The sequence below is a fragment of the Petaurus breviceps genome, unplaced genomic scaffold (genome assembly GCF_028583685.1).
Source record: "Petaurus breviceps papuanus isolate PSGF00001 unplaced genomic scaffold, PetGlider_PUasm1.0 90743, whole genome shotgun sequence".
Lineage (NCBI taxonomy): Eukaryota > Metazoa > Chordata > Mammalia > Diprotodontia > Petauridae > Petaurus > Petaurus breviceps.
Genome location: NW_027187332.1, coordinates 14,620,919 through 14,636,718, shown reverse-complemented (window position 1 = coordinate 14,636,718; position 15,800 = coordinate 14,620,919). Strand labels below are relative to the sequence as shown.

Below are 15,800 nucleotides of genomic sequence, written 5' to 3'. Positions count from 1 at the left end.
GAAAATATGTCCATCAGGCTATGGGTAATGTTGGATTAAATTTCAGGAGAGATATACATCTGGAAACATTCCCTTGAGAGCAACATGTATAGAAAGGTGATGATTGAACCCACGGGAACTGAAGAAATAACCAAGAGGAAGAGCTGAGAAGACAGTTTTAGGAAACATGTTCATATACTGGGCATGAGGAACATGATGATCCAGACAAGGAGACTGACACAGAGAAGAGAAGAATCTAGAGAAAACAGTGTCATGGAAACATAGCAAATAAGAATATCTTCCAGAAAGGGCAGTGTCAATACTGCAAAAAGCTACAGTGATCAAGTAGAATGAGGTTTGAGAAAAAAAACTATCTAATTTAGTGAAGATGATTATAACTGTCATAAAAGCTAGAATGATATTTCCATTTGCTTTTTTTGAGGATAGCTTTTAAGATTTCATTTTGTGTTTCCCAGTCAAATATCTTCTTAAAAATCAACAGTTGACCCTATAGGTTTTTATATTCTTTATTCCTTTCAGATATTTGCCTGACTGTACAGATAAGGTTTTTTGTAGGGGAAAAAAACCTATGAACACTGTCCTCTTGTAATATTTTAACTAAGGATAACCTCAATTTGTGAATATAGAATTTTACTAAAGATGAAAAAAGCAGACATGAAATGCAAGGTGCTGATAAATTATTGGTTTCTTTAAAAAAAAAAAAAAAAAAAAGCTCTTTCGTTGTTTGGAATCTTTCCCCACTTTGAAATCTTTAATACTGACCCTCACTTATGTTTAAAAGTTGTATTACCTCATGAACAAATTGCTTCTTTGTGTATTTGGTCAAGTTAACTGTCTCTTCTTGATGTTATCTTTTAAAATGCCATGGACCTAGCTTATTACACTGAACAGGAACTGAAATTGTAGAGTACAAAAGTGGTGGGATCACTGTCATTACCAACAAGATTAAAACATTACATATACACCTACAGATAGTTCTACTTCACATTTATTTGTTTTTCTTCCAGTTTCCTAAAAGTGTTCTTGAGATGACTGGATTCAGCTTAGTTTTATCCTAAGCTTCTTTTTGGTCTATTTCCTCTCAGCTTCTGTACAGTCTAATGAATTGATACTGCATATCAATTTCCATTATTTTCTTCTGTAACATTTTGTATATTAATTTGTACTTTAATTTATTTGCCTTTGACTGCCATGCTTCTCTGATTGGTGAAGAGATCACATTGTCTGGTTCTTTTGCATTATCTAGTCTTTTTGGCCTTCTTGTTATGGCAAGAATTTACTGTTGCTTAAATTTATCTAAGAAATGGTGATAGAACTGATTTTTCAAAGTCAACAATTTGATTAGTAGTTAAGATAACAGTTGTTATAATCTCACACAGTACTGTAATCTCATTTTTATCCTTTCCAGTTGCATTTTAATTTTTACTTTTGCTCTGTGAAAGATATTTTTTAAAACTTATTCTCATTTAAATAAAACATCTATGATCTATTAATCAGTTTCTTTTTTTGTATTTATGATCTCTGCTCACTGTTTTCAGTGTCTTCTAATTCTCTTGTCAAAAATATTTATGATGTATTGCCATTAGATTTTTTAAGCCCTACACTTCTTAATCCTGAATATTCTCCTGCTAATTGCTTGCTCTCCTTTCTCTCCTTATTAAAGTTAGCAAGTATAGTTTGGAGGATTTTGTCAAGGATACATTTTGTATACTTTGCCAAACAGATTTTGGTTAATTTTTTTTTTTTAATGAAGAGGTGGGGAAGTTCCTACAGGTGTGAAATGTTGCATGCACTTTCAGATGTGGTCACTGTAATATTATTTAACTGTTTTACTTTGTTAACTAAGACCTCTCAAAAAGTGGGAATAATATGAAAATATTTATAATGTAAAAACAAAACAAATCAATCACTTAAAAAAAACTACATCACAAAGATTAATGATCAGAGAAAAGTAAAGCTGGAATGTATTTCCCTTTTATTCAAATGAGAAATTGAAATAGTTCATTTCTGAAATTTTAAATGTAAGTGGGAGAAGATTCAATTTTCCAGAATTCATATATATGTGAAATAAAATAAAGTATTACATTAGTAATTATATTTCCTGATCTGATTGAACACAATAAATAAATGAATGAAATGAATTAATTTATTAAAAGCACACTGTGTGCTATTATTTTATTACATAAAAAAATGTAATAAGGGAGGGTGGAGCCAAGATGGCAGCTTAGAAACAGGAAAACTCTGAGCTCCCCCAGTAACCACCTCAAATACCTATAAAATATGACTCTAAACAAACTTTAGAGCTATAGAACCCACAAAGCAACAGAGAGAAGCAAATCTCCCACCTAAGGCAGCCTGGAAGGCCTACAGAAAGTGTCCATTGCAGCATGCTGGGAGCTGAGACCAGCCCCTCATGAGCTGGTGGTTTTAACTTCAGGGTGGCCCCAATCAGCCATGGACAGAGTGGACTTTGGGAGAGTGGATAACCAGCAGCTGTGGCAGTTTCCAGAATTATCAACCCATAAATGCCAAAGATAAAATAAAAAGTCAGTGTGGAACTCTGTTGGAACTGGGGGGGACAGAGGAGCAGGTTTGGCCCCTGCCCCCCAGGGCAAGAAGTGGTGGAAGTACAGCAGCATGACTGCTTCAGAGCTCCTGGCCTGCATAGGGGTACTAAATGACCATTCAGAGGGTAATCGCTCTGGCTTTAACCTGCTTGGATCTGGATTGCTGTCTTGGGTATAGAGGTCCAGGGGTGTGTGACCAGGTGCCAGAGCTTGTGGGAGTTGTAGAGAAGGTACCCAACTAATAGTGCCAGCAGCTGCAAAATCCCCAGAAATTTGGGACAAAGCTCTCCTCTCTGCAAGCAGAGTTCTACTGTGGCAACAACTCAAAAGTCTAGCAATTGAGTGGCAACATGAGCAAGCAAAGAAACCAAATCAGTAAAACTTTAGATTCCTTTTTTGGGGACAGATAAGATCAAAGCATGGAACCAGAGGAAGTCAATGAAGTCAGAACTCCTGCACCAAAAGTTTCCAAGAAAAGTATGAGGTGGTTACATGCCATAGAGGAGCTCAAGAAGGATTTTGAAACTCAAATAAGAGAATTATAGGAAAAATTGGGAAGAGAAAGGAGAATGATGCAAGAAAATCATGAAAACAGAGTCAACAATCTGACTGAAGAAAATAACACATTAAAAAATAATGTAACTCAAATTGCAAAACAGGCCCAAAAAGCCAATGAGGAGAAGAATTCCTTAAAAAGGCAAATTTGCCAGATGGAAAAAAGAATCTCAGAAGCTCACTGAAGAGAATCATTCCTTCAGAATTAGACTGGAGTAAATGGAAGATAATGACTTTATGAGAAATCAAGATACTATTGAACAGATCCAAACAAATGAAAAAAATAGAAGGCAATGTGAAATATCTCATCGTAAAAACCACTGACCTGGAAAATAGATCCAGGAGAGAGAATTTAAAAACTATTGGACTACCTGAAAACCATGATCAAAAAGGGAACCTAGAAATGATCCTTTAAGAAATTCTCCAGCAAAATTACCCTTATATACTAGAACCAGCAGGGAAAATAGAAATTAAAAGAATTTACCAATTACCTCTTGAAAAAGATCCCCAGGGGCGGCCAGGGAGCACAGCGAGTAAGAGCACCGGCTCCAGTGTTGAGAAGACCTGGAGATCGAATCCTGGGCTCAGACACTTAGCACCCACCCAGAAACACCTGGCCGTGTAAGCTTGAGCAAATTACTTAACCCCAATTGCTTAGGGGCGGCCAGGTGGCTCAGCGAGTAAGAGCACCGGCTCCAGTGTCGGGATGACCTGGATCAAATCCGGGCTCGCATACTCAGCACCACACCCAGAAATAGCTGGCCGTGTAACCTTGAGCAAGTTACTTAACCCCTATTGCTTTAAAAAAGAAAAAGAAAAAGATCCCCAAAAGAAAACTCCTAGGAATATTATAGCCAGGTTTCAGAATTCCCAAATCAAGGAGAAAATATTACAAGCAGCCAAGAAGAAACAATTTGAATATTGTGGAAACACAATCAGGATAACACAGGATCTGGCAACTTCTACATTGAAGGATCAAAGGGCTTGGAATATATTCTGGAGGTCAAAGGAGCTGGGATTAAAACCAGGAATCACTTACCCAGCAAAACTGAGTATCATGTTTTAGGGAGTGATTCAATGAAATAGAGGACTTTCAAGCATTCTTTTTTTTATTGTTTTTTTTGGGGGGAGGGGAGGTTACTTTTTTTTTTTTTGGAGGGTGAAGGTCGGGCAGTTGGGGTTAAGTGACTTGCCCAAGGTCACATGGCTAGTTTTTTTATCTGTGTGTTAAATGTCTGAGGCCAGATTTGAACTCAGATCCTCCTGACTCCAGGGCTGGTGCTCTTTTCACTGTGCCACCTAGCTGCCCAACTTTCAAGCATTCTTGATGAAAAACTAGAGCTGAATATAAAATTTGACATTCAGATGCAAGAAGCAAGAGAAGCATGAGAAGGTAAACAGGGAAAAGAAATCATAAGGAACTTATCAAAGTTGAACTATTTACATTCCTTCATGGAAAAACAAAAATTGTAACTTATGAAACTTTTCTCAGTATGAGGATAGTTGAAGGGAATATAAATGTGTATATATGTATACACACATATATACGTCTATATAGGAGAGTGGTGCATATGAATACATATGTGAGTATATATGTATACAGAGACAGAGGGCACAGGATCAATTGAATAGGAAGGGATGATATTTTAAAAACAAAATTAAGAGGTGAGAGGAATATAAGGAGAGGAGACAGGGAGAGACAGAATGGGGTAAACTAACTCATATAGAAGAGGCAAGGGAAAACTGTTACAACGGAGGCAAAAGGGAATGGGTCGATCTTACTCTCATTTAATTTGGCTTAAGGAGGGAATAACATATACACTAAGTTGGGCATCTTACCCTTCAGGAAAGTAGGGGCAAAGGGAAAAGAGGGAGTATGATAGAAGGGAGGGCAGATTGGGGTGGAGGGTCGTTAAAAGCACACACTTTTGAAAAGGGACTGGGTCAAAGTAGAAAATAGAGCAAGTGGGGAGAAGGATAGGATGGAGCGAAATATAGTCAGTCTTTCACAATATATCCGCTATGGAAATGTTTTGCATAGCTACACATGTACAACCTATATTGAACTGCTTATCTTCCCAGTAAGGGTGGGTGACGAGGGAAGAAGGGAAAGAATCTGGAATTCAAAGTTTTAAAATCAAATGTTTAAAAAAATATTTTTTTTTACATGCACTGGGAAATAAGATATACAGTCACTGGGGTATGGAGATCCATCTTGCCTTACTGGAAAGTTGGAGGGGTAATAAGAGAGGATATAGGAGAAAGTAGATTGGGGGAGAGGGTATTCAGTGGGATTGCTGTTTTGGGGTGGGGGGTAGGAGAAAGACGGGGAGAAAATTTGTAACTCAAAATCTTGTGGAAATGAATGTTGTAAACTAAAAATAAACAAATTTTTTTAATTAAAAAAATATATATATACTAAGCAGTTTAGTAAGTCCTGGGGATACAAAATGAAAAATCTATACAGTTTCTGCTCTCAGGGAGCTCACACTAATTGAGAGAGACAACTTGAAGGAAGGTCTATTACATGTTGCAATTGTATGGTATTAGGATGGATGGCAAGGCCCAGAGCTCTTTATGTTAATTAATATTGTTAATTAACACATTAATGTTAATTAATATGGCAGTGACAGAGAACTGTAGGGCAGACAGTTGTAGAAAGGCAATGACAAGGCAGATGAATGGAATGGTCTCTATAGCAGCAGGAAAAAACAGTTGTTGATTTCCATATAATTCAGATCCTGTGAACAGTTGAGCATCCAAAGCAAGAGGGTGAAGTGCCCCTGGAAATTGTGTTCTTCCAGTCTGGCCATCCTGAATATATTCTGGGACCTCCAGAACTGAGAGAGGGGGTGAAAAAGGAAGGCAGAGGCAACTCTTCTAACACCTGTATGTTCAGAATTGCTCTAGGACTGCCTGGGCCTGAACTTGGTCATCTGCTAAGCAGTTTTTATAAGCCCTTTTTAAAGTTACTTGGTAACAATGTAGTATGGTAGAAAGAGCACAGGATTATGGGTCAGGAAATCCAAGTTTTAGTTCCTGCTCTCTCACTAACTCATTATGTGAACTTGTGACATACTGTGTGAACGTTTAACCTCTGCAAGCCTAGGTTTCATCAGCTATAGAATAAAGGAATGGCATAAAAAACATCTAGTAGATAGGATTCTAGATGTGGAATCAGGAAGACCCAAGTTCAAATCCTTCCTCAAACACTCGTTGCACTCATTGCTTAACCTCCCTTAGTTTCAGTTTCCTTATCTGTGAAATGAGGGAGGGCGATAATAATAGCATGTATTTCATGGGATTGTTGTGGCAATCAAATGAAAGAATAAATGTAAAGTAATTTGCAAATCTTAAATCATATGATGATAATGATCCTCATCCAATTCTAACATTCTGTTTTATCACTTTATTGAATGTATTTTCCTTCTAGGGTAAATGATATATTACTCACATTTCTATTTCTAGAGAACATGAGATATTCGTGTAATTACATACTCACTGATACATGACCTTTATGTATTTTATACCAATATAAGACATATGCTCTTTAACCATCTTAATCAAGATATATAGCAGTACGAAAGTAAACTGTCTACAGTAAAGATAAAAAATTATATTCTTGTTTTCATAGATGTACCATAATGTGAAAGAAGGAGACTTATTAACTGTGGACATCATTCAAAGTGTTTTTCAAAGTACATTTCCCGATGCTAATCTTCAGGATATCCTGGGAGTTCATTCTGAATATGACAGAAACAGAAAGGTATTGTAAAAAGATAGGGGAGGGGAGAGTTCCAAAATTAAAATTAAAGCAATTTTTCTTATGAGTCTTTATTCTTGTAATAAAATATTCATAAAGAACACAATATTATATTTTTAAATTAGGAGTTCTGTCTTCCATAAGTGAAGGGAGGAATAGTGAGTGGTCTATAGAAAAGCATGAGATCATTACTATAAGCTGTACTCAGAGGAGAATGGCATTTGATCCTAGAAGAATGGTTCATGGAATTCTTGAAAGGGGTAGAATTATATTTATAGCAGTTGAAGCCTGAAAATCAAATTTTCTCATTGGATGGGATGAAAAGATATACTGAAAGAAGGAGAAGGCAATATTATGATTGGGATGAAATTTAAAATAGAGGACAGCTTGAATATTCTCTAAATGAGAACACTGGCTTTCCATAGTAGTGTGATATGGCAATATTAAGAAGGAAGGGTATATTGAAACTAGAATGGCTTAGAGATGAGAGCAGGTTTCCAAAGGTCAACATTAAGAGACTTTGCATAACTCATGGAATGTGATTTGGAAGAATGTATCCTAGAATCAATTTGTGACTATATTCTTTAATAGGTGGTTGTGTATTTAAGATAATATAATACAGATTGGTTTTGAAGAAAATAGTAGCCCTATTTTCCTCTTATTGCTTGTATGGCTATTGCTTTTTTTCTAGTCAAATTTAATCTGGTTTTTCAGGAAAAAATTGTCTTCTTTTGAGCTACCTAGTGATATAACTTGAGAAGCAGAATCTCTTCATGTTCCTGCCTGACCAATCCTTACCACATCTCAAATGGCCTTTATACATAAGAATACAGCATTTAAGCAAAGGCATGTGAGGTGATGACATTCTCTGGGCTTCCCTAGACTAATACTTAAACAGATTACTCATGGCTTACTGAAACAGCAGTGAAATCCTTTTCAATTTGATGGGACCTTCCAGAGGTTGTTCTCTGATGGCTTTGACCTTGAAGACAATGAATCACATATGGGTCATTACAGTAAGGCTTTACTAGATAATCTTTTTCATTTTTATATTTCTAATTTTTGTATTTCATATGTATCAATGAATCAATCAACAAATATTTAAAGCAGCTAGGTGGCTCAGTGGAAAGAATGCTGGATATTAAGTCAGGAAGATATGAGTTCAAATCTATACTCAGACACTTAACTAACTGTGTAACCATAGACAAATCATTTTTTTCTGTGTGCTTCAGTTTTCCCATCCATATAATAGGAATAATAACAGCACCTGTATCTCAGGGTTGTTGTGAGGACCAAATGAGATAATGTTTGTACAGTGCTTTGAAAATCTTAAAGCACTACAAAAATTCTAGCTATTATTAATAATAACTATATTAATAGTGAGTGCCAGGCACTATGCTAAATGCTATGGGTATAAATCAAAGAATTAAACCCTTCCTTTTAATAAAGAACTTGTATTCTTTTTTTTCTTTTTGCCTTTTTTTGGAGGGCAATTGGGGTTAAGTGACTTACCCAAGGTCACACAGCTAGTGTTTGTGTTAAGTGTCTGAGGCAGGATTTGAACTCAGTCCTCCTGACTCCAGTGCCAGTGCTCTATTCACTGCACCACCTAGCCGCCCCAAGAACTTATATTCTAATGGAAGAGACAAGTATATATAAAAATACATATCACATACAGCATAAATATAAAGTTGATCAATACAAATGTATATAAAGTTGTTAAATACAAGGTAGTTTGAAGTCCACTAGTAGTTAGAAGGATCAGGGTGGATTTCCCATAGCAAATAGTGCCTGAACTGCATGCTGATTAAAGAGAGGGACTCTATAAGGCAGAAGTAAGGAGGGTGTACATTCCAAACATGTGAGAGAACCACTGCAAAGACAGAGAGATAAGAGATGGAATGTCATGTTTGAGGAACAAAGAAAAGGTCAGTTTGGCTGGGGTATAGAGTGTGGGAAGGACATATGGAATGGGTCATCCAGAAAACATTGAGCTCTCTAATTCTTTTCAAGTTGTACAATTCTATTATTTTTCACTATATTTACACATTGATCCCAGGTGTCATTAAAATATTTTGTTCCTTAATTCAACCTTTTCCCAATTCTATGTATGGTCCTTATGTATTGACATTTAGAATTTCTAGAACACTTGCTTCCTGCACTATTTATTTTGACATCTTATAATAACATTATACAGGGTGTCCCAAACATCAGCCATTATAGCATAAAGCTAGACTATGGTGGACACCCTGTATACTTAATTTCTTTATGTATTGTGTGGGGATTATGATTACCCAATTTGCAAGAAAAACCACTGAGGCAGAGCTCTGAACCAATAGCATTTTTAAAGGGTCCTTGGTCCCCTTTAATGAAGGGTCCTCAGATCCCCACAGATATGAGCTGCACCCTTCTTCCAGGGTCTTATTTTTATAAGGCTTGACACAAGATTTGATACTGAACATTCTAGCAGAGCTGCACAAAATAGAGCACCCCTTTTGTTGACAGACCTTGCCTTGAGAGCCAAAAGTGATGCATCAGCCAAAACGTGGCATATTAGCAGTGGAGTCTGTAGCAGCAAGTACCCCAGCATCCCCAGTGGCTGCCAACACATGTTATTAGATCTGTTTTTCTAAAGGAAAGCAACTCAAAATGGGTTAACAACCTTACTTTAATCATTCAAACATATCATTTACCTAGTTCAGGGGAAAAGTCAGCCACTGAACTTCAGACAGGTTACAAGCAGAAGTTACAAGAAGACAGAGAGACAAACAGATCAAGCAGACAGGCCTCCAACTGTCCAACCATTACATACATCCATACCTAATCACAGTTACCACAGAGGGAAGCATCAACATCTGGGTTTTCAAAGCCAGGGGGCTCTCAACAGCTGCCCAGAGTCTTGTCTGGCCAAATCACACAACACTTCTCAAAGTGAGCCCCAAAACACACCTCACATCAGGATTTATATAGCCTTCTTCTGGCTCAGAGAATGTAACAACCCTCTTGACCCACTGCACAATCACAAAGTATCTCCTGAAAAACAAGCCTCCCACCACAGGCTCCAGGTGCACTTAAGCCTATCAAAGGGCCCATGGGCAGGGAAGATCTTACAAATTATAATCTTAGAAAGATGGCAACAACATAAATTTACATTCCCATTACAGGGTCTTGGATTGGTTGAAGCATGGGGCATCTCCATTGACTGGTCATAATATGGTCAGCTGCTCATGTTGGGCAAGAGAGAGTGGTCTGGAGGAAGAAGTTGGGAGACTTTCCATGTAATTGAGTCACCTCTGCCATGCTGGGCTTGGTCATCATAAAAAAGGGAAAACAAGGGTGGAGGGCCTCTGATTAGCTTGCTATGATGAAGCAAGTAAATTTACAATATGCAGTTCACAGCTCTGAGACAGAACTTATAATCACTACACCTATGGAATCATATCAAACTGATTAATACAGAATGGAATAGAGTAGGGGTCCAAATGAATCATTTCTCACAGTTGTCTGATCTTTTAATTGGAAAATTCTTAAGAACAAGGACTATGCCTTACACTGTTTTAATTTCCCTACTTAATCAAATAGGATACTAAACACGTTACAGGAATTCATCAAATGTATGGTAAATTGGAGTGAAGTTACCTGCAGTTCTTAATGCAATAAACTCAACATATTAATTCTTTTTTTTTATTTTTCAAATGCTTTATTAACTTCTGATTTACATCATTCGTTTCTGCCAGATTTTGAGTTACAAATTTTCTCCCCATTTTTCCCCTACCCGCCGCACCAAAATGGCAGTCCCACAGGATATCCCCTCCTCAAATCTGCTCTCTCCCATATTTTCTCCCATACCCCTTTCCACTTTTCCAGTGGATCGCTATGCCCCAGTGCCTGTATATCTTATTTCCCAATTGCATGTAAAATAGTATTAATAATAGTGTGTGTGTGTGTGTATAAACATTTGATTTTAAAACTTTGAATTCCAGATTCATTCCCTTCCTCCCTTGTCACCCACCCTTACTGGGAAGATAAGCAGTTCAGTTTAGGTTGTACATGTGTGGCTAATGCAAAACAATAACATAGTAGATATATTGTAAAAGACTGACTATATTTCCCTCCCTCCCATCCCACCTCCCACTTGTTCTATTCTCTACTTTGATCCCATCCCTTTTAAAAAGTGGGTGCTTCCAACTTCCCTCCCTCCCAGCCTGCCTTCCCTTCCATCATCCCCCCTCTCATCCCCTTCCCCCCGTACTCTCCTGTAGGGTGAGATACCCTATTTAGTGTGTATTTCATTCCTTCCTTAAGCCAAATTCAATGGGAATAAGGTTGACCCATTCCCTTTTGCCTTCCTATTCTTCCCCTCCATTGTAACCATTTTCCCTTGCCTCTTCTGTATGAGTTAGTTTGCCCCAATCTGTCTCTCCCCATCTCCTCTCATTATATTCCTCTCTCACCTCTTAATTTCACCTTTTAAGTATCATCCCTTCCTGTTAAATTGGTCCCGTGCCCTCTATTTATGTATACCTGTAAACATATATACACACATTCACATATGTATTCATATGCCCATATACCCTCATATACTGACATATATATTTCTATTCCCTTCAACTACTGAGAAAAGTTTCATAAGTTACAATTATTGTTTTTCCATGTAGTAGGAATGTTAATATTTCAACTTTGATAAGTTCCTTATGATTTCTTTTCCCTGTTTACCTTCTCATGCTTCTCTTGATTCTCATAACTGAATGTCAAATTTTCTATTCGACTGTGTTTTTTTCAGCAAGAATGCTTCAAAGCCCTCTATTCCACTGAATGACCACATTTTCCCCTGAAACAGGATACTCAGTTTTTCTGGGTAGGTGACTCTTGGTTTTAATCCCAGCTCCTTTGATCTCCGGAATATCACATTCCAAGCCCTTGGATCCCTCAGTGTAGAAGCTGCCAGATCCTGGGTTATCCTGATTGTGTTTCCACAATATTCAAATTGTTTCTTCCTGGCTGCTTGTAATATTCTCTCCTTAATCTGGGAATTCCAGAACCTGGCTATAATATTCCTAGGAGTTTTCTTTTTGGGATCTTTTTCAGTAGGTGATCGGTGGATTCTTTCAACCTCTATTTTGCCCTCTGGTTCTAAAACATCAGGGCAATTTTCTCTGAGAACATCCTGGAAGATGATTTCTAGGTTCTTACTTTGATCATGGCTTTCAGGTAGTCCAATAATTTTTAAATTATCTCTCCTGGATCTATTTTCCAGGTCAGTGGATTTTCCCATGAGATATTTCACATTGCCTTCTATTCCTTCATTTCTTTGTATCTGTTTAACACCATCTTGATTTCTCATAAAGTCATTAGCTTCCATTTGCTCCAATCTAATTCTGAAGCAATGATTCTCCTCATTGAGCTTTTGAGATTCTTTTTCCATCTAACAAATTTGGCTTTTTAAGGCATTCTTCTCCTCATTGCCTTTTTGAGCCTCCTTTGCCATTTGAGTTAATTTTTTAAGGTGTGATTTTCCACAGTCAGGCTGTTGACTCTCATTTCATAATTTTCTTGCATCATTCTCATTTCTCTTCCCAATTTTTCCTCCATTTCTCTTATCTGCTTCTTAAGGTCCTCTATGGCAGTAACCAGCTTGTATTTTCCTTTGAAGCTTTTGGTGCAGGAGTTCTGACTTCACAGTCTTCCTCCTCCTGTTCCATGCTTTGCTCCTTTTTTTCCCCAAAATAGGAGTCTAATGTTGGAATCTTCTGTCTGCTTTGTTTCCTTTGCCTGGTCATGTCGCCCCTCAGTCACTTGACCCTGGGCTTTTTGCCACAGTAGGACTCTTCCACCAGACAGGGGAGCTTTCATCCCAAATGCTGGGGTTTTCTCAGCTGCCAGAAGTATTAGATGGGTGCCCTCTCTGAGGTCTCCACATGCTCTGGCAAGCTGGACACACACCCTAAGACCTCCACCCTAGACTGCAATCCAGATCCAAGCAGGTTAAATCAAGAGCGATTTCCCCTCAGACTGGTTCCTTGGTCCCCCTACACTCTGTAGGCCAGGAGCTGAAGCTTCCACGTGGTGCTGGTTGGATGTGCCAGCGGCTCAGGGGCTTCTCGAAAGCCACGCACTCCCACTTACTGGGTCCCAAAATCCAGACAGCACTGACCTCTTACTTTGTCCTTCGCATCTATGTGTTGATAAATCTGGAAACGGCCACAGCTACTGCTGATCTGGAGTCCCTCTGGCCGGCGGCTGGTCAGGCCCGCCCTGGGGCTAAAGCCTCTTGGTGGAGCTGGGCTCAGCTCCCAGAGTGCTGCGCTGGCCGATTCCTGCCAACCTGCTGGGCTGTCCTCAGTGGGAGGTTAGCTTCTCTGTGTCATTTTGTGTTTTCTGCAGCTCCAACGTTTGTTTAGAGTCCCCTTTTTACGTGGATTGGGGGAGGTGGAAGCAGGAGCAGGGGGGAGGTCCTGCTTCTACTCCGCCATCTTGATTCTACCCCCAACATATTATTTCTTAAAATATTTTTCTTATACAATAAGAAAATAATTACCATGTAGCAAAAAGTTAATGTGTAGACTTGTCAAGTCTTTCAGAACTTTTCTCTTGGGTAGACACTGAAGATAAATAGTGAACTGGGCCAATAGTTGAATTGGAGGAGAAGAGTAAATTCATTGAAGAAATCATTGAAGAAACACATTGAAGAAATCACTGTGCTTTTAAAGACCCTGTGCTTTTCCCTAACAGAGGCCTGTCCTTTCAGTAGTCTTCTCCTGATGTCCTCTCTAAGATAAATGAAACACTACAACCCCCAAAAAGTGAAAGTTGTCAGTCTCCTAAAAGATAACAGAGTGGCTCATTTTTTACAGCCAGCATGTTCCATTGGTATCCATATAATCGATGGGTCAGCAAATATTTATTAAGCACCTGCTGTGTGCTAGGCACTGGGGATACTAAGACAAAAGTGAAACAGTCCGTGATCTCAAGGAGCTTCCTCTCTACTCGGGAAACCTGTACACACGTAACTATACACAGCATAGATATGTGACCATTTGGAGGGGTTTTGGAGAAATGAGTCCCTTGCAGCTGAGCAGATCAGAAAAGGTCTCATAGTATGTCTTTCAAACATAATGCCAAGAAATCTAGAAAAAGGCCCGTTGGGTTAACCTCCATGGAAAATTTTTAAGAAAATATGGGCAAGAATTATATAGTATGACAAGGCCTAGATAATTTGCAATCTACATCACGGGGGAACACACACCAGTGAGATAAAAAATCCATAGAATTATTTAAAAATTCATCATGGTGTGGTGACCCTGAGTTCTTAGAAACTGAAAGTTAATCATAATCTCTAGCAGATCTTGCTATGCTTGAAAAGTTTGGTGACATTCTTTGTGTCTGTAATCCCATAGTCAAAAAGTTAAGTGGAGAGGCTTCTTACCAGAAGCCTGGCCACTAATTGATGGATTTTTTTTTTTGATCACAGTAACTCCTGAAACCATCTACTAAGACATACTAAGGCTCTGATCTGCATGGGTGGAAACTTCAGATGAAATCACAGATCTTTTGAAATATTAAAGTAATTTATGATTTTCAAGTTAAAAGATAAATTTCATTATTACTTTTATTGTTTGCAAGTAAAAATGAAATTTACAAATCACAAATTTACAAAATTACAAATAATGAAATTGTAAATTGTAGGGCATAATAGAAATTTATCTCAATTCAGTTATTTTCCTTTAGAGAATTTTTAGATTTACAATTATGGTATAGATGCATCATATTTCTAGCAATGTTACTTAATAGAAAGTTAATGTCTTTCTTTCTACAATATAATATAAAAGATATTTTTGCAATAGATTATAATGGTTTGTTGGAATTAATTTAAAGTTTTTAGTTCCTCCTTTCTAGGTTAGAATGTTCTTGTGATTCCAAAATTAAATCTAAAAAAGAATGTAAGTCCAGTAACTAAAGCAGATTTGCTGAAAATCCTAATGTATGTAATGGGAGCATTTAAAACCTTGCTATTTTTAATTTATTTGGGTAGTTACATCCAAAATAAATGTTAAGTTGTCTTTCCAACATTCTGATAATTGTACATCCACAGCTGTGTAGTTTAAAACAGGGGTTGGCTACTATTGGTACACATGCTAGAGATTAGAAAATAAAAGCCCATTTTTTTCCCCCCATGGGACTGCCTCTGATAGAACTCTCAAAATCACATTTACAGTCATCAGAAAGAACTCTGAGATTTTATTTGTGCCTGACATAGCAAGAATCTTGAGTCATAAGTTATTGTATTGTTGAAACTGACACAGGTCCAGAAAAGAGGTCAAAGCTTGTTCAACATTGTGCAATGGTACCTCAATACTTTCCCATTCATCTCGACTTTTATACACATTGCCTCATGCCTGATTTTCAAAAATACTGCCAACCAAACTCCTAACAGGATTATTCTGTGTTTTACTTTCTCAATTTTTTCGTAAATAGTTCCTAATTTCTAGTGCAAATGAACATTGCAGATATTTTTCGCTTGTCCTTTTATTTACCCACCATGACTAATGCTTTGATAGCATTGAGATTTAGTATATAAGTAAACATACTCTTAAGCTATAGGTCATATTTTTGCTTTTATTAGATTTTTTTAGCTTAATTTTTTAAAAAGCTTCACTTTCACATGCTGGGGCTAATTAATAAAGTTTTTTCACCATCTTGCTAATCTTCTGTTTGCAGAGGTCAGAACACAGAGCTTCCTTGTGTCTGCTAATGAATTGAATGACTGACATTCAAGGCCCTCCACAATTTGATATCAGAGTTCTGTATCCTTATCTCACTTTATTTCTCTCCATGTATATTGCACTTCAAATAGATTACACTATTCTTTATCCCTTAAATATTCCCTGTTCTCTTCAGATTCCTTTTCTTTACTG

The 15,800-nt window shown here is 37.6% G+C and overlaps 1 protein-coding gene across 4 annotated transcripts in view; it reads left to right on the top strand.

Moving 5' to 3' along the window:
- Positions 1 to 15,800, top strand: part of UGGT2 (UDP-glucose glycoprotein glucosyltransferase 2) — a 233,044-nt gene that overhangs the window by 93,299 nt on the left and 123,945 nt on the right. For all 4 annotated transcript variants that reach the window (XM_069067351.1, XM_069067350.1, XM_069067352.1 and 1 more), the window contains one exon: positions 6,757 to 6,888. In XM_069067351.1, the coding sequence (XP_068923452.1) occupies positions 6,757 to 6,888 (132 nt within the window). The remainder of the gene's footprint in view (positions 1 to 6,756; positions 6,889 to 15,800) is intronic.